This window comes from Manis javanica, chromosome 5 (assembly GCF_040802235.1).
Source record: "Manis javanica isolate MJ-LG chromosome 5, MJ_LKY, whole genome shotgun sequence".
NCBI lineage: Eukaryota > Metazoa > Chordata > Mammalia > Pholidota > Manidae > Manis > Manis javanica.
The window spans coordinates 91,185,847-91,206,690 of NC_133160.1; the positions used below are offsets into that span (position 1 = coordinate 91,185,847).

Genomic DNA, 20,844 nt, shown 5'->3' on the forward strand with positions numbered 1-20,844 from the left:
ACAACCAAAATAAAAATGAAATGAGATAAAACAGAATAAGATAATGGGAAATGGCAATATGTTAGCAATTGTCAAATCCAGATATTCATGGAATTGTACTGTTCCTACAGCTTTTCTGTAGGTTTGAATTTTTTCAAATACTAATTGGAGGAAAAAAAGAAATTAGGATGCAGGGAGGTCAGAATATAAGCAAAAAACAAATAGAAAAAAGAAATAGGGTGTTTAGTACTCATTGCGAACTTGCCTAGCTGCCATTTGGACTGTCATCAGGCAGTAATTTTCATATTAGTAGTTCTGAAAAGTAGCAGGTAACTTTCGGGCAGTAGAAGTATGTGTCCTCAGTAGGCATTTGAAGTTTGTACTTAGAATACTTAATTTTCTTTCCACTCATATGCCTTCAATTTTGGCAAAAGGTATTCCACAGCATAAAGTTGAAAAGAAAATGTGAACATTTACTACAATCCATCTGATGGCCAAGTCTAATTATCTTCAAAGATGCAGTTTTTTAGAAGTTGCCAAAAATATTAACAAAATTGATCGACAGTGAGAGTGGAGAGCATACAGTTACTAAAGGTGCCTTTAAAGATGTGATGAGAACTAGGCTGAACCATTATTGGCAGAACTTTAAATTAATCCTTTGTTCAGTTTTCTTCTCATGGTACATTAGATTCTTTCCCAAAGTTCCAGCCACTCTCCACTCCTGGCCCTACCTCCTCTTCCCAGATGGGCGGGCCGTCTGCCTGTTGGACAACTCAGCTTGGTGGCCCAAAGGATTTCAAACTCAACCTAGCCAAAACAAATTACTAGCTCTACCTTCCTCCCACCCCTACACCACGTTCTATGAACTTTGCTTCAGTGGTCCACAGCACTGTAACCTGCTATCCTAACCTGGAAGCTTAATAATCACCTAGAGTTTTAACCTCTTTCTCATTCTCCACATCCCATCAGTCACTATAACTCCACTTCCTAAGTAGCTCTTGAATCTGCCTCCTCTCTCTACTGCCCCTATGTTATTCAGGCCTCTACTTACTCTTGCTCAGGTTATTGCAAACATTTTTCAATTGGCTCTAATCTAACCGATACCCAGTTCATACATGATTTTGCTTCTTTCTAGGTAACAAATCTTAGCATGTTGTTCACCTGCCACCAACCACATTATTCTCCCTTTTCTCTGTAGAATGAAGGCCAGACTCCAAGTTTTTCATTAATAAAGATGTAGCCCATCTCTTTGCTCTCTTCCCTACTTTCCTGCATCTCCACTCCTATCTATCTGTCCCATACATATGCACACTTTGTGCTCCAGCCCTGCAGGATTTCTCACTGTTTCTAAGCATAGCAGCCCATTGTGACATCGAGCCTATTCATGCATTGTTGTATTTCTCCTAGAATGTCCTTCATTCCCTACTACTACCTCTTCACCTAGAAAGCTCTTCTAGACTCAGCTCAAATATTATCATTTTGGTGAAACCTTCCTCAACATCCCCAAACAGAATAGTTTGCTACATTGTCTGTATTCTCAAAGTACTCTGTGTATGTTTCAATATTATTGTTTGTATTTGATAAGTAGATTAGAAATTCTTTGAGCATGGTAGAATATTTTACGCATCCTCATATTAAGGGATTAGCATCATCTAGCACAGAGTAGATGCTCATTGAACAATGCTGAGTGGATGTTTTCATACGTGAGTTTTGTCTCTAGCCAAAATGTTTCATATAGGATTGCTGAAGTAAACTAGCTACTCAAATAATTATGGAAATTGAACAATATAAGAATCATAGCTCTTGATGTCATAAAAATAATATAAAATTGATTTTTGCCAAAAGTTAATAAGCTGATACTCATTTTCAATGCCATTGTTGTTTTGGTAATCTTTTTCATACTTAGTTTATATTCTAGTTATGGATTGCCTCTTTTGGAACTATTTGGTCTCAAACATGTTTTTCCTATTGTTTTTAATAGCAAGTACTCAGTGAGCAAAATAATATAATGATGTTTCTTGGAAATAGAAGAAAATTTCTGATTGGAACCTGTCTGTATAAAAAACATGGACAGTAAAAAGGCTGTTTTTATATATTCAGCATCTTTAATCTTCTTGCATTGAAAGATACACTGTGCTGGATATTAATCATTTGGATTTTTCAAATTTTGTTATGCTTGCAAAGTGAGTGCCTTTTCTTTTTAATGAGGAAGATGTTAAAACTGATAGTCCAGTCAGGCAAATGGAGAAGACTTGAGCAAATCAAATTAAAAATAAATATAAAATTCTAAGTAATTAGAAGTAACTAAATTCTCACCATCAAAACTCAAAACTGTAAACCACACTTATTATAGATAAGTTCTGCTATAGGAGGTAGCCCTAGAGTCTAGTGTTTTTCTAAGAACAAGAACTGCATCACACAGAACACTCAAAGTTGAATACATAGCGGGCACTCAATAAATATATATTGATGAGGGATTAACAGACTATTCACCTTTTAGCAAGTACTTATTGAACACCATGTATGTACTAGATATCATTTTAGGCAATTGGTGTTAACAAAACAAATATCTTTTTCTGCATCGAGCTTACATTCCAATGGGAGACAGAAATAAAAAATGTGACAAACATCTGAATTATAAAGCATTTTAGATGACAATAATTGCATGCAAATAGGGGAAGTAGAATAGGGCAAGGGGGGTTAGGAGTGCCAGTGGTGGGCAGCATGATGAGTAAGAAATAGAATGGTCTGTAACGATGGCAATATGCAAGACCAGATTCACACTTACTTGGAGTTTGCAGCCTTCATTCTGACACAGCTTCCTGACAAGGGCCCCAATGACGATCATAACAGTTTCTCTGATGTCGTTGCTGGCAAAGGAACCTCTGAACTTACTCTATTAGATAAACAGAGATAAAACAGGTTACCAGAATATTTAAACATTTCCAAGACTATTTTTAGTTAAGAAACAAAGTAACCAGTACCTGAGAAATATTCTTTTTAAGTTTCTAGATGAAAATTCAGAATTTGGATTTGGGGACACTTAACAAAATCACTCTCTGGTATTGAACTGAAGAGCTAATAGAATCTCCCCTTTTCAGGTCTTCGAAACATGGGCCTATGAACTCCCAAGAGGTTTATGGAGTGGGCTTACTGGGTCAGTACACCAAAAATGATCTGTAAAGTTTTAGTTATGGGTGAAGAGGGGCTTCATTGCTTTTTATCAGATTCTCAAATGGGCTCATTTGCCAAAAAAGATTATTAACTATTCCACTAGATTATAGGTAGATATATGAACATTTTGTTTTTAAATCTTGGACCCAAGATAAGTCTAGCTTTTGTTTCCAACCTAAATTTTTTATTATCAGAAGAATTGTATCTTTTCAATATAAAGTGTATTAAATACCATGGAAGTTTTTGCAATGAACACAAGTCTTTTAAAATCAATTTTTAAGTATAATTAAGACTTCTCCCCTCTGAAATTTTGTCCTATGTCACATTATGTGATAGGTGAACACAATTTTTTAACTTCCATAAAGTAGTTTATGTTATTTAGAAGAATTGCAAAAAAGGCACTACATAAATAATTTACTGTACAGTTAATGATTTATGGATAGAAAATAGTCCACTAGAACCTGAGTATGAATAACCAGAAGGCATTCTAGTTTCAGCTTTCATTTTGATGCCAGCAATTTTTAATTACTGCTTAGATTCTTAAGAGCTTTTCAGCAACAGAGAGCCTTTATTTTTCCAGTGTCCATATTACTTACAATGAGTGCTCTAAGGAGTTCTTCATTGGGATGGGAGGCAAATCCACAGGCATAGAGAAACCTCTCCTGAAGGATAACACTCCTGTCACTTTTGAAATCCAAGAAGTCCAAAATGGCATCTAATGAATCTGACGTCTGAGCAGAAGTGACAGCATCCACCAGCTGAGGTCTACAAAGAGGCATAGTCATGAATATCAGTGTCCAGGGTGCTTAAGAAATTACTTAAATTCTCTCCCATACACAGACTCTCCATTGGTCTGAATTTCCTACGGAAGTGAAATTTTATTTGAACAAAGGAAAAATCAATTATTTTTCTCAAACCACTTCCCCATTTTATTTTAAATCTCTTCCTTAATTATTCTCTCTCTAGCTCACTGTGCACTCAGAATATACAAACTAATTTTACTATATTAGACTAAACCAAATATAATTTATAAATAAAAAGTATGTAAATAAAATTACAAATTAGGCTTCTATTATTTTCAACATAGTAATATACAAAAGTTATCATTTCAAAAATTGATTCTCTCTACTAAGCTTTGCAAATATACACATTTCTCAAATGCTTAACTTAACTCAGGTAGTATTCTTTAATGGAAAGGTGGAAAATTCTTTTAACTTTAATTTATATCCAAGGGAGAAGTTTTGCTCATTTTTTTAAGAATAAAATGCACATAGTATAGTTCAATGTCAACCATAATGGTTATGTGTGGGGAGAGTAGAACTCCTATAGAAAAGTTCTAATTATGTATTTGAGTCATCAAGAATTTTGGTTGGTTGAGTATGGGATAGTAAAATTCTTGAAATTAGTTGTTGGACCAATTAATTAATTAATATATTATGTATGTAAATATTATATTCCACATCCATATAAGCACACATACATGTGTGAATGTATGTTTAAAAAAATGATAGACTTGCACAATATCATTTGGATCCTAACAAAATCCTTGTGACGCAGAGACTGAGAGATAATATCTCTTAAGTGCCTATTATGACAGCACTACACTGGAAATCATAGTGTAGTGTTTTAATTTCTTTATCTGTAAAATGGGGCTAAAATAGCAGTTATTTTAGGATTGTTGGGAGGATGAAATTACATAATCTATGCAAAATAATTAGAATAGTTGTACACTGGTGCATTACAAATGTTAAAAAAATATGGGCTGTTATTAATACAATCACCTCATTATATCTGCTGAAAAGCTCTGTCAGTTTGATACTAATATTGCCCCTTACGTATGAGGAAACAGAATCAGATATATCAAATAATTTGTTCAGGATACAGCAGCTGGTAAGTGTAGAGCTGGGATTGGAACTCAAGTTTTTCTGACTCTGGGTGCCTGTTCTTTTAATATTATGTATGTAAATATTATATTCCACATCCATATAAGCACACATACAGTTGTGCATGTATGTTTAAAAAATGATAGACTTGCACAATATCATTTGGATCCTAACAAAAACCTTGTGATGCAGAGACTGAGAGATAATACCTCTTAAGTGCCTATTATGACAGCAGTACACTGGAAATTGTAGTGTTTCCCAAATTACTGGAAATTACACCAGTGGAAATTACACCATTGTTTCCCAAAGTGTTTGGTGTCTAGTCCTATGAAATTCTTTAAGAAAATGGATTTTCAAGGGTCATGTAAGTTTACAAAATGTTTAAGTGCACATATACATAGTATTATCTGACTAAAGATGCTAAAATTTCTGAAACCAAGAGAATTAGTTGACTTGGTTTAATCCAGAGTTTTTCAAACTCATTGCTTACAAAATTCTTTCCTCTTGCCACATTTGTTAACATTGTGAAAATTACAGGATATGCACAATAGACACTTTGGGAAACGTTACACTCCTTTCACTATTCTACAGTAAATAAAAGGACTTATTCTCTGTATTTCACAGATGTTGAAAGTGAGGCTCAGAGAGGCTCAATTTAAAACTAGGTCTTCCAATTTTAGTTCATCTTCCCATCCTTTCTGCTACACTATGCTACATGTGTGTTACATATGGTATGGTACAATGTTACATAAATACAGGTATCACGGCTTTTTGAAAGGTCACATTACTCCACTTTGCTTTTATGGAAAACCTACATTAGTACCTGTTCTCACTAACCAAAAGAAGCCTAAAGAGGATTTCTGCTTTTCCTAAAAAAAGGCAGAAAGTGAAAATAGCCTCCAGAGTTTGTTCTGCTGCCAAGAGGTAAAGGGGCAACACGTACCCTAAGCAGCAACGCTGGCCCCTCCAAGCTCCTTCCTGAGGAACCACATCAGCCTCTCAGCTTCAAGCCCTCGAGCTTTGAACTGTGTCTGTGAGCATCTGCTCTTTATCCTGAATTATTCTGTGCAACCATTAGCAAGATGTGTCCTAAGGTATCAGAAAAGCCTAAGAGAGGTTCCTTTTTGGGGTCTAGGAATGTTCAAAAAATTTTTCCATATAAACTAATGGCAATTGTTTCTTTGATTTATGTTATTTTAGCTTAGGAGACTTTCAGGAATGCTCTACTTTCAGATATGGGGGAAAACTGTAATTTGACTTAGAAAATACATAATGAAGTCATCCAGATTATTGCCACCCAAGATTTTTAGGCTATAAATAAGGTATGGGTTCATTAATCTCTATTCTAAAGTATTAGCTAAGTATTGTACTTGACTTTCCAGTATTTTTGCCTTTGAAAATAGATACAAATCACCTTATAAATATATTTTAAAGTTCTATGACTAAAACAGAGTCTGAGGATTTATTATTTTGTGTATCTTTCAACTTCTGCTTTAAATACTTACATTTTGAAGCAAAATTAAACCAACTGTGTTTTATCACATGAAATTCCTATCAATTTTTTTTAATGTCCTCAAAGCAACTAAGTAACAAATTCGATCAAGAATAAATAGACTCCTCAGAAAAAAGAGCTACATTCTCTTCTTCTTAAGGAATTGAGTCATTGGAACTCAATGACAACTGCTGTTGTGTGCGTAATTTGGCCAATTCCCACTTTTGGTTATGTTAATGGCTAGTTTGACTGTTTGTTAAATTGAGCCTTGTTCTATATCCTTAGCATAAAAGGTATCATAGAGTTGAATTTGTATTTATAGACAAATTCTACATTACACACAAAAAAAACTTGTATCCACAAAGTAAATTTGGAAATTAAGTCCGTTCTCTTTATTATGCATGTAGAATGAATCATACTTCCACCAAATATTCAAATAATGTACAGATTCCTTTTCTCTAGATTCTTTTGGCTATTTACCTGAATTATCAATTTTCTATATAAAACATGGCTTCCATGGGGATGATCACCGAGACTTTAATGAAAGCACATATTTCAATTGAAAAAGCCATGCTCTTTTTCTGTTTTTATCATCAACTCTGAAATTTTTTCAAGTGCAATTTAATAGCTCCAGGAACACAATTTCAAAAACAGTGAGGCAGCACATGCTTCATGGCGTTAAGATGAAACCCTGCCCTGCCCTATCTATGTACCAATCTAGACCTGATTTGAACTCCTAAATACTCAAAAAATGTACATTGTGAGTCATTCTGAGCTAAAAACTTGTTATTGCATTTCTGGTCAGGTAACCGTTAAATTATTGCACTGTGGTGTAACTGTTCGAAGAAAATGCGAAACAATGAAATGATTGATTTGGAGATGGGGCAGTTGGTTAAAAAAGGGTCGTTCTTGCTTAATAGAAAAAAACATAGTCCAGAAACGCTTTCTAACAGACAACCCCTCACAATGTCCAGGGAACTTACAGTACTTCCTTGTTTTCGGCCTTTAGGATTTGTAGGATCTCCTCTTTCTTTGCAGTCCTCAGGCGCTGAACGAAATCCAGGAAGCTTCTGACAGCCTCAGCCTTGCCCAGGATGTCTGGCTGTAGGTGTTTTCTGGTGGACTGCCAGTGCTCCGAGAGCTGCAAAACAGGGCTGCAGGCTCACACCGACTTCTTAATCTGAACATCCACATTTATGAGGGATGCTCCCCGCAAACAAAAAAATTTTCCTTGGACCTGACAATCAAAGGAAGGTCTTTGCATCTTACTTCAGTGTATGATTGCCCCCGACCATATCACACTCCTGCAACTCTCAGACTCAAGTACGAGAACCTGCTGTACGGCTCCTCTGCAGGAGGGCCACTTTTGTCCCTCAGTATTTATCTCAAAGGACCTCAGGTTTCTGGCCGTAAAAGGCATTCTATGGTTACACCAAAGAATTTTATCTGAGGCCAGGCCTGGGTTTCCATAGTGAAATTGTGCAGAATTTTAACAAATGGCAGGATATATCAGAGGGGGAAAAAGCTCAGAACTGCCGAAATACTGCATCAGGCTTCATATTTACTGGGAACTCACTGAAAATCAGTCTTCATAATAATCTGAGTTCCCTATTCTCTCTCTTTAGTTTATTGTTTGTATGAAGTGCAATGTTCAACTGTTGCTGAGGTCTGAACAGTTCTTTACTTACATGTTAAGTAGAGTAGTATATAGATAAAGATAATTATCATACACACTATTGTTAATCTACTATGGTTTTTAAAAAAGTAAATAATTCCAGTTAATTGTATCTTTTGGCTTTGAAATAAGCTAAAAGACTTATTTTTCACAGTTCACCATTTTCTTCCTAGTTGTAAAGAATGTGTCCATTAGTAATGGCTAGCTCTCTTAAGTCTATGGTAATCAGCCTGCTACTGGTTTTTAAATTACTCATTCCTTCTAATAAGCAATAAACACGTTTCACTCTTTTTCAAATCCCTTTTGGTTATCTAATCTTAATATTTCAAAGTAAAATTCTAACTGTCCTTAGCTAAAGATGTACTGGCTCATTTCTGAGGGGAGAAGGCACATCACTGTGAATTCAGATATTTTTTCTTTAAAGGGTTGCAATGGTGACATGACACTGAAGTTGGGAGAGCAAATTCCTCAAAGACATAAACTTTTCCAATAACAGTAAAGAAATAATTGTCAAAAATCTTAGATAGTTCATAATGTTTAATAACTATCAAGGGATTAATAGTTCACAACATAAAAGTATAATAGGTTTCTACAACACTAAACTATGTTTTTTACCTTTATCTTGCATCTACCTATCACTTCAGCATTTTATTAAAAATAATAATAATAAAGAGAGAAATGTGGTATTCACATATAAATCAAGTATAAAAATCAAACGAATATTCATATTTGAACTGATTGTTTATAGTTCATAATGCATGATCAAAACTGAAAGTTTCTGTGATGACTGCCCTTGTACTGTTCACCATGTAACTTATTCACTATGTAAAAATTTGTTCTCCATGTAATAAGAACTTGTTCGTTATGCTTCAGAAGATTGGCGACTGATGAAAATTAGGCTGGGGGTGGATTAATGATTGTGCATTGAGCATTGACTCCCCTATACAGAATTTTATTGTTGTTAACAACCATTTGATCAATAAATATGAGAGATGCCCTCTCAAAAAAAAAAAAGTACAGACTTCCAATTGTAAAATAAATAAGTAACCGGGATGTAATGTATAGCATAAGGAATATAGTCAAAATATTGTAACAACTTTGTATGGTAATAGCTGGTAGCTAGAATTATCATGTATATAAATGTTGAATCACTGTGTTGTACACCTGAAACTAATGTAATACTGCGTGTCAACTACCCTTCAATAAAAAAATATATAATAGGTTTCATTATTCATGCTCCTAAATCTTTTCCATCTCCATATGACATTAGAAAATTACACTAGAACATTAAATGATATATGGCAGAAAAACAAAAGAAAAAATAAAATTGAGGAACATGATTTTCAGTTTCATTTTGTTTTTCCTTTAATTCAATTTTGACAAATCTGAGAAATTAATAGGGAATTGGTCCCATGGACTTTCAGCAAATTGTGGTATCAATTCTTGGTAATTCTACTGCTCTGAATACTGATAATACCCAAGGGAAGAACACCTTCAGGTAGCTACAAACAGAGCATGAAGCCAAGGGCTTGCTTTCCTAACAAACAAGAGCTGGACCCTACATCAGTTTTGTGACCATACATCGCAACTGATACGTGCAACAAACAAAATCTACATGATGATCTACACTTTGTCTTAGGGATGTGCTATCTCATTCCTGGCTGTAATTATAGGGAAACTTGGAGTGTGGTAAAGAAATGTTTCCTTAATTAAGGCAGAGAGCTTGGTGCACTGTTTTAGTCCTCACGGCAATACTCAGAACACCGAGCTTAGTAAAATATTTCACCTGCAGACATACCGCTACTAAGTGGCCCAACTTTCAGGATTCAGATCCCTGTCCATGCTCTAGACGCTGTATGCTTCCCCCAACCTTCTGTAGACCTTTTATCCCCTTGCATTCTAGTGCTACCCTTTAAGAAGCTGCCCATAAATTATAACATTTTTTATTTGAGATGAGTTGATGGTGATTATTTGTTAATTATTGTTGCATTATGCATCATCTTAGGTACATATTGTTAAGCTACTAGCATTATAACTCAGTGGTAGCTGGTAGTTCTTTGTAAACTTTCTTTATAGACTTAACTGAAGCTTCTAGTGGAGATAAAAGGAAAACAGAATTTTAAGCCATGATTTTTCCCATATTTGATCACATAACACAGTTGCTCACACTTACAGAAGGGCATCCTTTACACTTGCTCTGAAAGACTTGTCCCACAATGGGAAGGGCTGTGTACTTTGAATCAACTGCTTTAATTATGGCTGAAACCTGCTTTCCAGGCATCAGTCTTGGGCCTGCTTCAGTTGTCTTCAGCTCCAATTTCTGCCTGTATAACCAGGGAAGACAAATATCACATTAGGAACATTCTTTAGTGTGAATGAGCTACTAATTGTTATTCCTTTGCCAAAGAAGTTAACTAATTTATTCAAATAGTGCAAGGCCATGTCTGTCAAACTTCAGTATCTCCAGTGGTAAGAGAAACCTCATGATAATTATGAAATCTTTCTGGAGCAACAATTTTATCCAAAGATTTAAATAATCAAGTCTGGATTTTCAAAATATTATGACAAGAGAATATAGGGAAAAAAATTTGCCTGTTTGCTGAACAAAATATGTGATGTTACCTCTTTCGAATTTAGCCCAGCTTTCTGAAAATGCTGTTCAATACAACCACATAACTTATTAACAATGACAGTAAGAAAATCTTATTTTCCAAAAATGGCCTCAATGATATTCTTGTCTGACATCTATATCCTTGAACCTGGGCAGAACTCTGTGATGGCCCTGAGTAACAGAGACAGCAGACTATGCAACTTGAAGGCTAAGTGATAAAGGGGAATTCAGCTTCCATCTGGCATGCTAGCAGCACATGTTCCTTTGGAGATATGAGCTGCCATGTAAGAAGTCTGACTACCTATCACTGCTATGTTGTGAGGCCGAATGGAGATCAAGAGAGAGCGTGAGGAACCTCAATATTTGAGTCTTCCCAGCCCAGATACAAGATAGGTGAGGGGGCAACCTTTGCACCAGCTCTGGTCAGTGACATCTGCAACTGCATCAGACACCAAGCAAGGAGTCCTGGCCAGGCAAGGCAGGCCCAGAATTATGAAGGAGAATAATAAAATGATTGTGGCTCTTTGCACCACGAAACTTGGAGTGGTTTGTTGCAGAGCAATGGAGACTTGATAGATCTCATAAACAATTTTAAACATTTATTTTATGTGAAGACAATATAGACATAATACAGAGTAGAATGCAAATTTCTACTTCAGATGAGACTCCAATAAAATTTCATGTATTTACAGTTTGAGGCACTTTTCCTAAGATTTTTGTATCTACTCATGTCTAAGGGGGACTACTGCAGAGGAAACATTTGAGAATCAATGGAGTAAGATATATTTAATACTAGAAAATGTTGTTCTAAGTTAAAACCTGAAAATAACACACACTCTTATATTTGAAATTCAATTTTTTAAGCCTATGAGAATTATTCTGACCAGAGAAATTTTCTACATTGATAACAGACTTGAATACATAAGTACTATAAATCACATAAAAAGTTTACTTAATTCTACTTAATAATTCTACTTAATTCCATTTCACTATGTGACTTTTTATGTTTCTTAACAACAGCAAAAAAAAATCTTAAGGAGAGAACATACATATGCCACCACTTTTTTACCTTAACATGGAAAACATCTGACAAAGAAATCAGAAAATAAACTAGAATGAATCAAGTAGTTTGCCTTTTTTAAAACTTAAATTCTATTCAACAATGGATTTGTTAATGAAATTCTATTAAAACAGCAAGTATTTAATACATGCCAAATATATTATTGTAGATAATGTGAAAAATGAAGATGAACTAGATATAATCACTGTTTTCAAGGAGCTCACAGTTAACATGACGAAGCACTCTCCTCTCTCTATATATATATGTATATGTATATTTAAAAACCAAGTATAATAATATATCAAAGAACAGTAAGGAAAATTAAAATATCAGCTTTATCTTACTTCGATACTATTTTGCCTGAAATTGTTCGTAGAAAATTCATTCCAAAAGCATGTGTCTCTTCTGCAAGCACGGCTACTACAAAGCTATCTTCTATCTTATAGGTAGTGACAGATGTGGCTTTTGAAGTGACACCCAAGACCTAAATAAATAAATATTTGTAGTTGTAACAAGCAATCAACTTTTCATCTCTGAATCAAATCAAAGAACAAATTATCTTTTAATCTTCAAAAGAGCTTCCCCTTTACACCCTCCCTTCATCACCCAAACCTAGAATATATTAAAGTAAAACTATTCATTTGATATTATACGAATTCATATTCTAAACTAAAAATTACAGGTGTTCCCAAATTATATTGTTACCCTGTTCTTCTATTATTTTAAATTAATCTCTACAAAATGTAATTATTGCATGCCTCACAGAAAGTGGTATTGATCATACCTGATTTGGGGTTGTAAATCCAGTCCTCTCTATTCTGCATGAATCCAAGGCCTTAATTTTGGTCACTTTGTCTTGATGCGCCTGGTAGGTCACTTTACAATCCCCAGAGATATCTACCTAAAATAAAAGTTACCATATGATGTCTGAGATTCTCACATCGACCTGTTTGCATTCTAGTGGGAAACAGCTTAAAAAAGTTGGGGTCCTTAATATGCCATGGGGGGTAGGCTGCCATTTTGTCTAAGCTGACAAGATAGGAAGACAGGAAGATCTCAGTATTTTCTGCAGCATGTGGATTCTTTTCCATCCTCTCTGTGTCTTACTAGTGCCTTCTTATTGCCCCAGAAATAATAAAGCACTTCCTACTTCTCTCTAATGTCTAATAAGAATCAGATAAATAGCCTAGTCATAATCAAAACCTCTGATAAATGGGTGAATATATGGCAAGAAGAGTTGATTTTTAATGCTGACTCTAAACTGTGTGTGTGTGTATGTGTGTGTGCTTTGACTAGCTGAGTATGATTAGAAATTCTTAAAAAACTGTGGGATTAATTCAACTCTTTATAAATTCTATCAACAATTTCAGTATAGGCAAATGTATACCAGTACAAACTCTGTTTAGCCTCTCTGAGCCTTCTCTCAGGCCTCTGTCAGGACCACACCCAGACTTTATACTTGCAAGCTTACCAACACCCCTTGGCCTAGCCCTGGCATCAGATTTTGCTCATCCCTTTGTGGGCTAGTTGAATTCAGACCAAGAAACTTGGACTCAGCTCTGCCTTTGACTCCAGGTATGATACTGGGAGAGCCACTGAACTTCTCTACTTTAACCTCAGTTTCTTTGTCTGTAAAATGAAGGAGGTTGGTCTAGACCAGTGGTTCCCCAGACTGATAGTGCATCCAGATTATCAAGAAAACTAATAAAACACAGATGCACGAGATCTCCCTAATCTATTGAATCAGAATCTCTGCAGTGAATCCAGGGAATACATATTTTTAATAAACTCCCCATGGGAGAGATGCACAGTGATGTCACTGGAATGCTTCCCAAGGATTTCTGCCTCTGGTTCATTTAGTCATTCTATAGGTCTCCTTAATGTAACTGATTCTGATTCCCTTTACCCTGTATTTGAGTACAAATTGGGGAAAATGGAAATTTGTTTCATATGTAAACAAGACTTACCCACCCAACTCACCTTTTCTGAGCATTATTATGGCAGTAACTTTTTTATTGAAATCCATATAAACAGTTTTGTTAACTACTGACAAATAAGATTCTGGATCTTTAATAATATTAGCAAGTACCTCATTGGTGGTTCCAGAGCTTAACTGCATCTGAAATAGGCTAGCCAGGCCTCTCTTGAGATTTTCTATGGCCACTGGCTCCTTTTGATATGAGTAGAACTCTTTGACCTGGTTGGGAGGAAAGGACAAATGTAAACAAAGTAAAAATGCATCATTTTTCAGACTGGTTAAAAAGTGGCAGTGAAGGTAGGATTCTTGCTCCATCAATTCTGGGAGAAAGAGAGCTGTTATTCCAAAACTGGGATTTCTTTCTTACTTTTGTAAAAAGAAGCTATTTAAATTTCTAAAAAACAAGACTTTCAGAATATGAAATTTCAGAAGACTGGTAATGAAGGCTGTGAACATGGTAAGTATAGCAAAGGGAGGGAAGGAGAGCTCTGATTTAGGCTGGGACTTCTGTGAGAACAACAAGGATTGCCCAAGGAAGATAAATCAGGAACATTCGCTTTGCTATGTCATCATGTTCTCTCCCTGCAGCTCTGCTGGAAACACAAACTAACCAAGGTTTAAAGTAACAGCAAAGAAACAGGTTCTCAGAAGAGGACAGCAATCACCAAGTCAGTCACTTGAGACTCATGAGATAGCACAGCCTCTAAGAGCTATGATAAGGGCCCAGATATGGCCATGATGCTCATGGGCAAAATTCCACAGGGGTGACTTCTCTTGGCCCTCCAGAGAATTCACGTGGGTCTTGGGTATAAGGAGATGATTTGGGGTTGAGATTGCTACTACTGTATGGCCTGCCAATTTGAGTTTCCCTTTGGAAGGCAGGAAAAAGAGGTTGAAACAAGGAGAGTTACCAATTTGGCTGCAATAGTAAATAACTTATCTTAGCTTTGTTTCTTCCTTGATATTTATAGGCAAAGGAGTGATAACAATGTCTCATGTCATTTTGATAATTCAGCTTATGTTTAAGAAATAAGGATAAAAATACAAAGAGAAGTTTGGGGAAAGCAGTCTGCTATTTTTCACCTTGTGTTAACTCTAAATACATCACATGATTTAGAAAAAGAGGATGGATATAGCTTCCCTGTGAAAATTCCCTAATTCTATGGTAACTATAGCTGAGCATTTCTTTTTTATTATTATTAAGGTACCATTGATACACACTCTTATGAAGGTTTCACAAGAAAAACAATGTGGTTATTACATTCACCCTTATTATTGAGTCCTCCCCCCATACCCCATTGCAGTCACTGTCCATCAGTGTAGTAAGATGCCACAGAATCACTACTTGTCTTCTCTGTGCTACAATGTCTTCCCCATGACCCCACACACACCATTGCATGAATCATGATAACCCACAATCCCCTTCTCCCTCCCTCCTCACCTGCCCTCCCTCACCCCTCATCTTTGGTAACTGCTAGTCCCTTCTTGGAGTCTGTGAGTCTACTACTGTTTTGTTCCTTCAGTTTTGCTTCATTGTTATACTCCACAAATGAGGGAAACCATTTGGTATTTGTCTTTCTCTGCCTGACTTATTTCACTGAGCATAATACCCTCTAGTTCCATTCACGTTGTTGAAAATGGTAGGATTTGTTTTCTTATGGCTGAATAGTATTCTATGTATATGTACCACATCTTCTTTACCCATTCATCTACTGATGGACACTTAGGTTGCTTCCGTATCTTGGCTATTGTAAATAGTGCTGCAATAAACACAGGGGTGCATAAGTCTTTTTGAATCTGAGAAGTTGTTTTCTTTTTCTTTTTTTTTGTTTTTGTTTTTGCTTTTTATTTTTTTATTAAGGTATGATTGATATACACTCTTATGAAGGTTTCACATGAAAAAAAAATGTGGTCACTACATTTACCCATATTATCAAGCCCCACCCATACCCCAATGCAGTCACTGTCCATCAGTGTAGTAAGATGCCACAGATCCATTATGTGCCTTCTCTGTGCTACACTGTTCTCCTCGTGATCTCCCACACCAAGTATACTAAACATAATACCCCTCAATCTCCTTCTTCCTCTCTCCCCACCTGCCCTCCCACACCCCTCCCCTTTGGTAACCACTAGTTCATTCTTGGAATCTCTGAGTCTGCTGCCATTTGGTTCCTTCAGTTTGTTTCATTGTTATGCTCTACAAATAAGGGAAATCATTTGGCATTTGTCTTTCTCCGCCTGGCTTATTTCACTGAGCATAATGTCCTCAAGCTTCATCCATGTTGTTGCAAGTAGTAGGATTTGTTTCTTTCTTATGGCTGAATAGTATTCCATTGTGTATATGTACCACATCTTGTTTATCCATTCATCTACTGATAGACACTTAGGTTGCTTCCATATTTTGGTTATTGTAAAAAGTGCTGCGATAAACGTAGGGATGCATATGCCTTTTTGAATCTGAGAAGTTGTTTTCTTTGGGTAAATTCCAAGGAGTGGGATTCCAGGGTCAAATGGTATTTCTATTTTTAGTTTTTTTGAGGAACCTCCATATTGCTTTCCACAGTGGTTGAACTAGCTTACATTCCCACCAGCAGTGTAGGAGGGTTCCCCTTTCTCCGCATCCTCGCCAGCATTTGTTGTTCTTAGTCTTTTCAATGCTGGCCATCCTTACAAGTATGAGGTGATATCTCAGTGTGGTTTTAATTTGCATTTCCCTGATAATTAGTGATGTTGCATTCCCTGATAATTGCATTTCCCTGATAACAAACATCTTTTCATGTGACTGTTGGCCATCTGAATTTCTTCTTTGGAGAAGTATCTGTTCATATCCTCTGCCCATTTTTTAATAGGGTTATTTGCTTTTTGGTTGTTGAGATGTGTGAGTTCTTTATGTATTTTGGATGTTAACCCCTTGTAGGATATGTCATTTACAAATATATTCTCCTATACTGTAGGATGCCTTTTTGTTCTGCTGATGGTGTCCTTTGCTGTACAGAAGATTTTTAGCTTGATGTAGTCCCATTTGTTCTTTTTTTATTTTGTTTCCCTTACACGAGGAGATGCGTTCTAGCTAAGCATTTCTACCAGAAACATCCTAAATGCCTTCCTGTTTCTCTTTCAAACCAACCATGATTTCTCAAGTAAAGCAGAAAGCTCAGTAATTATGCAATGAATTCAATTAATACAAATCTGAATGATTCAGCCTATATGAAAATTCTCTCATAGATCTTAGAAGAGAATGTTTTGCCTGAATTATCCAAATAAGTGCCTCAAATCTCTATTTTTATTTTCTACATATACTTTGCCTAGTGACAGATTTACTACATACTTTATTTGGCAATCAATTTTAGTCATTAAACTGGATGAAACTACAAATGTTGGAATTGTGTTTGTCTAGGTTAAAAAGGAACTGGAATAGTCACCTCAGTGTCTGAAAATCCATTGTATCATATTCGCAAACAAATCACTGTCAGTTTATCAGATCCACGGCTGAGTTTCTGATGTTCTATTTTGTAAACTGGGTCTTCTTTCCTTTTAGGAATTACAGTGTAACTTCCTTTTCAAATATTTGTGAGTCTAAGATCTTCAGATATCATGACTATTATAGGCTCATAACTGGATCTCTTGGGCCCAGAAACAGTCAGAAGGGCTCACGTGGTGATGATACACTCATGCTTATGGCCCTGACTGTTTTTGCCTGAATCTCAAATACTTTATTTCTTTAGTATTTAGAATGCAAGAGGAGCAATTATGTAGGAAAAATACTTGTACTATCACCAGTATCCTCACTTTCCTTCCAGGCTGCAAAATGTGCCTGACCATTTATAAAGTTTTACCTAAAATTTCAGCAAACCCAGTTCTTAGATTTAATCAATGGACTAAGCTCAAGGCTAAGTGCCCTTCTATTACCAGACCACTTCAAAGGATCAAGTTTTGATCTTGACCACTTAGGGTCTAAGACAATGGTGTTAGAGCCCTTTTTATTTTTCCTGGCAGGCTGAACAATGTGAACTGTGAGATAGAAAGATAATTTTTTTAATTCCTTTTATTAATTTATATTATTTCCTTACAACTGGAAAAGTGGACAAGAAGTTTTTCCTTTGTATGACTGCTATCTTTGGGGCCTAATTTCTGTTCCTTTGGTGCAGGCTAATGAGATCCAAAGCGAAGGCAGCGTTAGTGTCCATATTAGCTAACTGTCAAAACTGTTAGAATTGAGCAGGCTTTTGATAATTTAAAATAATAATAGTGATACAATCAGAACTTTGCAGTTTGTCTGTTTGGCTGTCAAAGTACTAATTTAAGAATCCATTATTTCACAGTAGGAACTGAGTAATTTTTATTGTATTCATATTCATGCCATAAAGCTGATCACTTCATTCAGTTCTGATATGTGCTTTGAATATTTAAGAGCACAGGACACTTATCTAAATTCACAGTCCCCAGAGCTTTCAGAGAACAGGGACAACCTAGTTACAAACTAAACCTTTACCCCAAGGAAACCAAACACAGAGGGAGATGGGTGGGCTGTGGGGAAGGAGATGCAGCGCCTCCTCCAGCCAAATTTTAGCACTAATTTCCCCTTGGAATCAGTAAGGATTATCTGTACTTTCTCTTTAAGAAAAAGATGTTTCTATACATTCCCTTAATTTATAACTTCTTTAAGAATAAGACAAGGCAAAATTCCATTAGCTGGCCAAACAGCAAAAGTAAACAAAACAATCCCAGTAAACAGAGATTAGTCATTTTATTTGGTCTACTCAGCCAGAGCTATGTCTCTAAACATATCTTTGATATGTGTTTAAGACAGACCAGAGCAAGGAAATGCACAGTTGAAAACAGGTAAGTGAAGAAATATATGAAGAATCGGAAGTTTCTCAAGGTGTCATATTTCTTTTGGACAGCCAGTGTGTGTACAAAAGCCACACCACCAGATTCAGAGAGCAAATCAATGGCTTAGATAACAACACAAAATAAAGGGTCAGCTCAGCAGCCATGTGCTTAATTAATCAATACTGACAGCAAAAAGCAGAAAGGGAAATCTAGTAATTATCCAGTTAATTGGATTAGCATTTCAGGTGCAAAAGAATCCATGCTGTAACTTGTGGCATATTTTGCTTGTTAGTGTTAATCAACCAGGAAACCGTTGTATTTCCACATTTACAATTTATAGACAAAACTTGAGTCATGACCAAATGCTTAAGTAGGGAAGAAGAATGGACTTGGAAAAAAGATGTGCAATAAACATGCATCTATTTGTTTTAGTGGGCTCTCTTTTATAGTGTAAATATGGGAGCTTCAAACAGGGGGCTCTGGAGGGACAAAACAAAAACATGCTGATGAGCATCCTTGAATCACAGAAATTTCAGGGAGTAAAACTGAATTTCTGCCTGGAGTAGAAAATATTCTTTATAGTAGTTCAGTCTTTCGTTGCATAATTTCTCTCACAGCAAACCAAAGTGAGAGTTTACATAATGATTTTTCTGACAATGATGTGGCTGAAAATTCCACATGGCTTTTTAGTCTCCAGGGTCCAGTTTTTTCCAACTTTATCATATAACTGAAAGATACCTCAGTGTACTTTAACCTGTGGCTACAGTAAATCATCACAAGTCACTCCTGTAGAACTGGCATGTTGGAGTCAATGAAATAATGATGTGGCAGCTCCATCCCAGCCTTTGAACAGTGAGGGCACTGAGTTATTTTGTGTGTGTAACAAAAAACTTTGTACTCAGCTGCTACCCAAGGAGCTATAAAATGATAGGTTGTCATTAAGATTATAATGTAATTAGTATTTTATGGGCTTAAGTGTTTTGCCACATTGGAAGGCCAGAGAAGAAAATAATAGTATTTCATGTTGTTAACAAAGTTGTGCCGTATGAAAATCAAGTGAGTTAATGGACATGGTGAAGAATGAAATAGGAGAATACAAGTCAGCCAAAGAGTTAGTATTTTCCCAAATATTTTCCAGCTGGAAGATAGTATAAAATAAAGGTTTCTAGCCTAGATTCTGAAATTAGACCTATTTCATATTCCAGTTCCACTACTTGCCATTTGTGTGACCCTAGGCAAGTGTCTTCTCTCAACTTTGGTTTCCTCATCTATCACAAGGGGATGATAAAGCAGCACCTGCTTCCTACAGCTGCATGAGGCTAAAAGAGGTAATTCAGATAATACCTCCAGTCAGCCTCTGGTGCACAGTAAGTGCTCACTACGTTTTGCCTATTAGTAACCAGACAATAAACTGAACTTTTCTCAAAGTTAAACTCATTTTAGCTCCATATAACCTTAGAGGTTCATTCTTTTGGAGTACAGACATTTATTGAGTTTCCACTATAAGCAAGGCTCTGAAGATACAGAAATAAGGATACCATTGCTGCCCATGAAAAGTTTACTTTAAATGTGGGCAGAGACAAATAAAGAGAGGGTTGCAATACACTGTGACAAATGCTTGGGTAGAATAAGCCCAGGAGAGTACAGGATTTGGGAGAATATTGAGAAAGTCTTCCTTGAACATCAAGTCTGTCAGTGCAAGGCATGGTTCTAGATGCTCCGAGGAGAAAGGGATCCCAAGGGTGTAAAGGACAAAGGAGGGGCTGGAATATAAAGAAGAATTGGAATTTTCTCTACTAAAACCCATAATCTAGCAATGAACACAAATGACCAAAAGAAAGTTATAAAGGCCAAGAGTGAGTTACAAAGTGCTAAAAGGGTCCAAAAGAGGGGTGGGTATTTCCAACTGGCTGGAAGGATGTGAACTTTATAAAAGAAAGGGCCTCTGATCAAAGCCTGAAACATGGTAAGTATTTTGACAACTGGAGAAGAAACAGAAGTATTCCAAACATGGTGTCATGATAGTGATTGGTTGTAGGAGAGGTGACAACACAAGAATCCTTCTTGTAAGCATCTTTTTAGCACTTTATATAAAAATGCGCATCATGATTAGTAAATATCACATGTCTGAAATTTGTATTTTGAAGTATTTGTTTCAT

The 20,844-nt window shown here is 36.0% G+C and overlaps 1 protein-coding gene across 2 annotated transcripts in view; it reads right to left on the reverse strand.

The window, feature by feature from the left end:
- Window positions 1-20,844, reverse strand: part of MTTP (microsomal triglyceride transfer protein) — a 58,415-nt gene that overhangs the window by 20,629 nt on the left and 16,942 nt on the right. For both annotated transcript variants that reach the window (XM_017680975.3, XM_017680974.3), the window contains exons 4-10: window positions 13,964-14,071; window positions 12,659-12,775; window positions 12,219-12,358; window positions 10,377-10,527; window positions 7,512-7,669; window positions 3,750-3,918; window positions 2,768-2,875 (exon numbers count right to left, since the gene is read on the reverse strand). In XM_017680975.3, coding sequence (XP_017536464.3) covers window positions 2,768-2,875; window positions 3,750-3,918; window positions 7,512-7,669; window positions 10,377-10,527; window positions 12,219-12,358; window positions 12,659-12,775; window positions 13,964-14,071 — 951 coding nt within the window. The remainder of the gene's footprint in view (window positions 1-2,767; window positions 2,876-3,749; window positions 3,919-7,511; window positions 7,670-10,376; window positions 10,528-12,218; window positions 12,359-12,658; window positions 12,776-13,963; window positions 14,072-20,844) is intronic.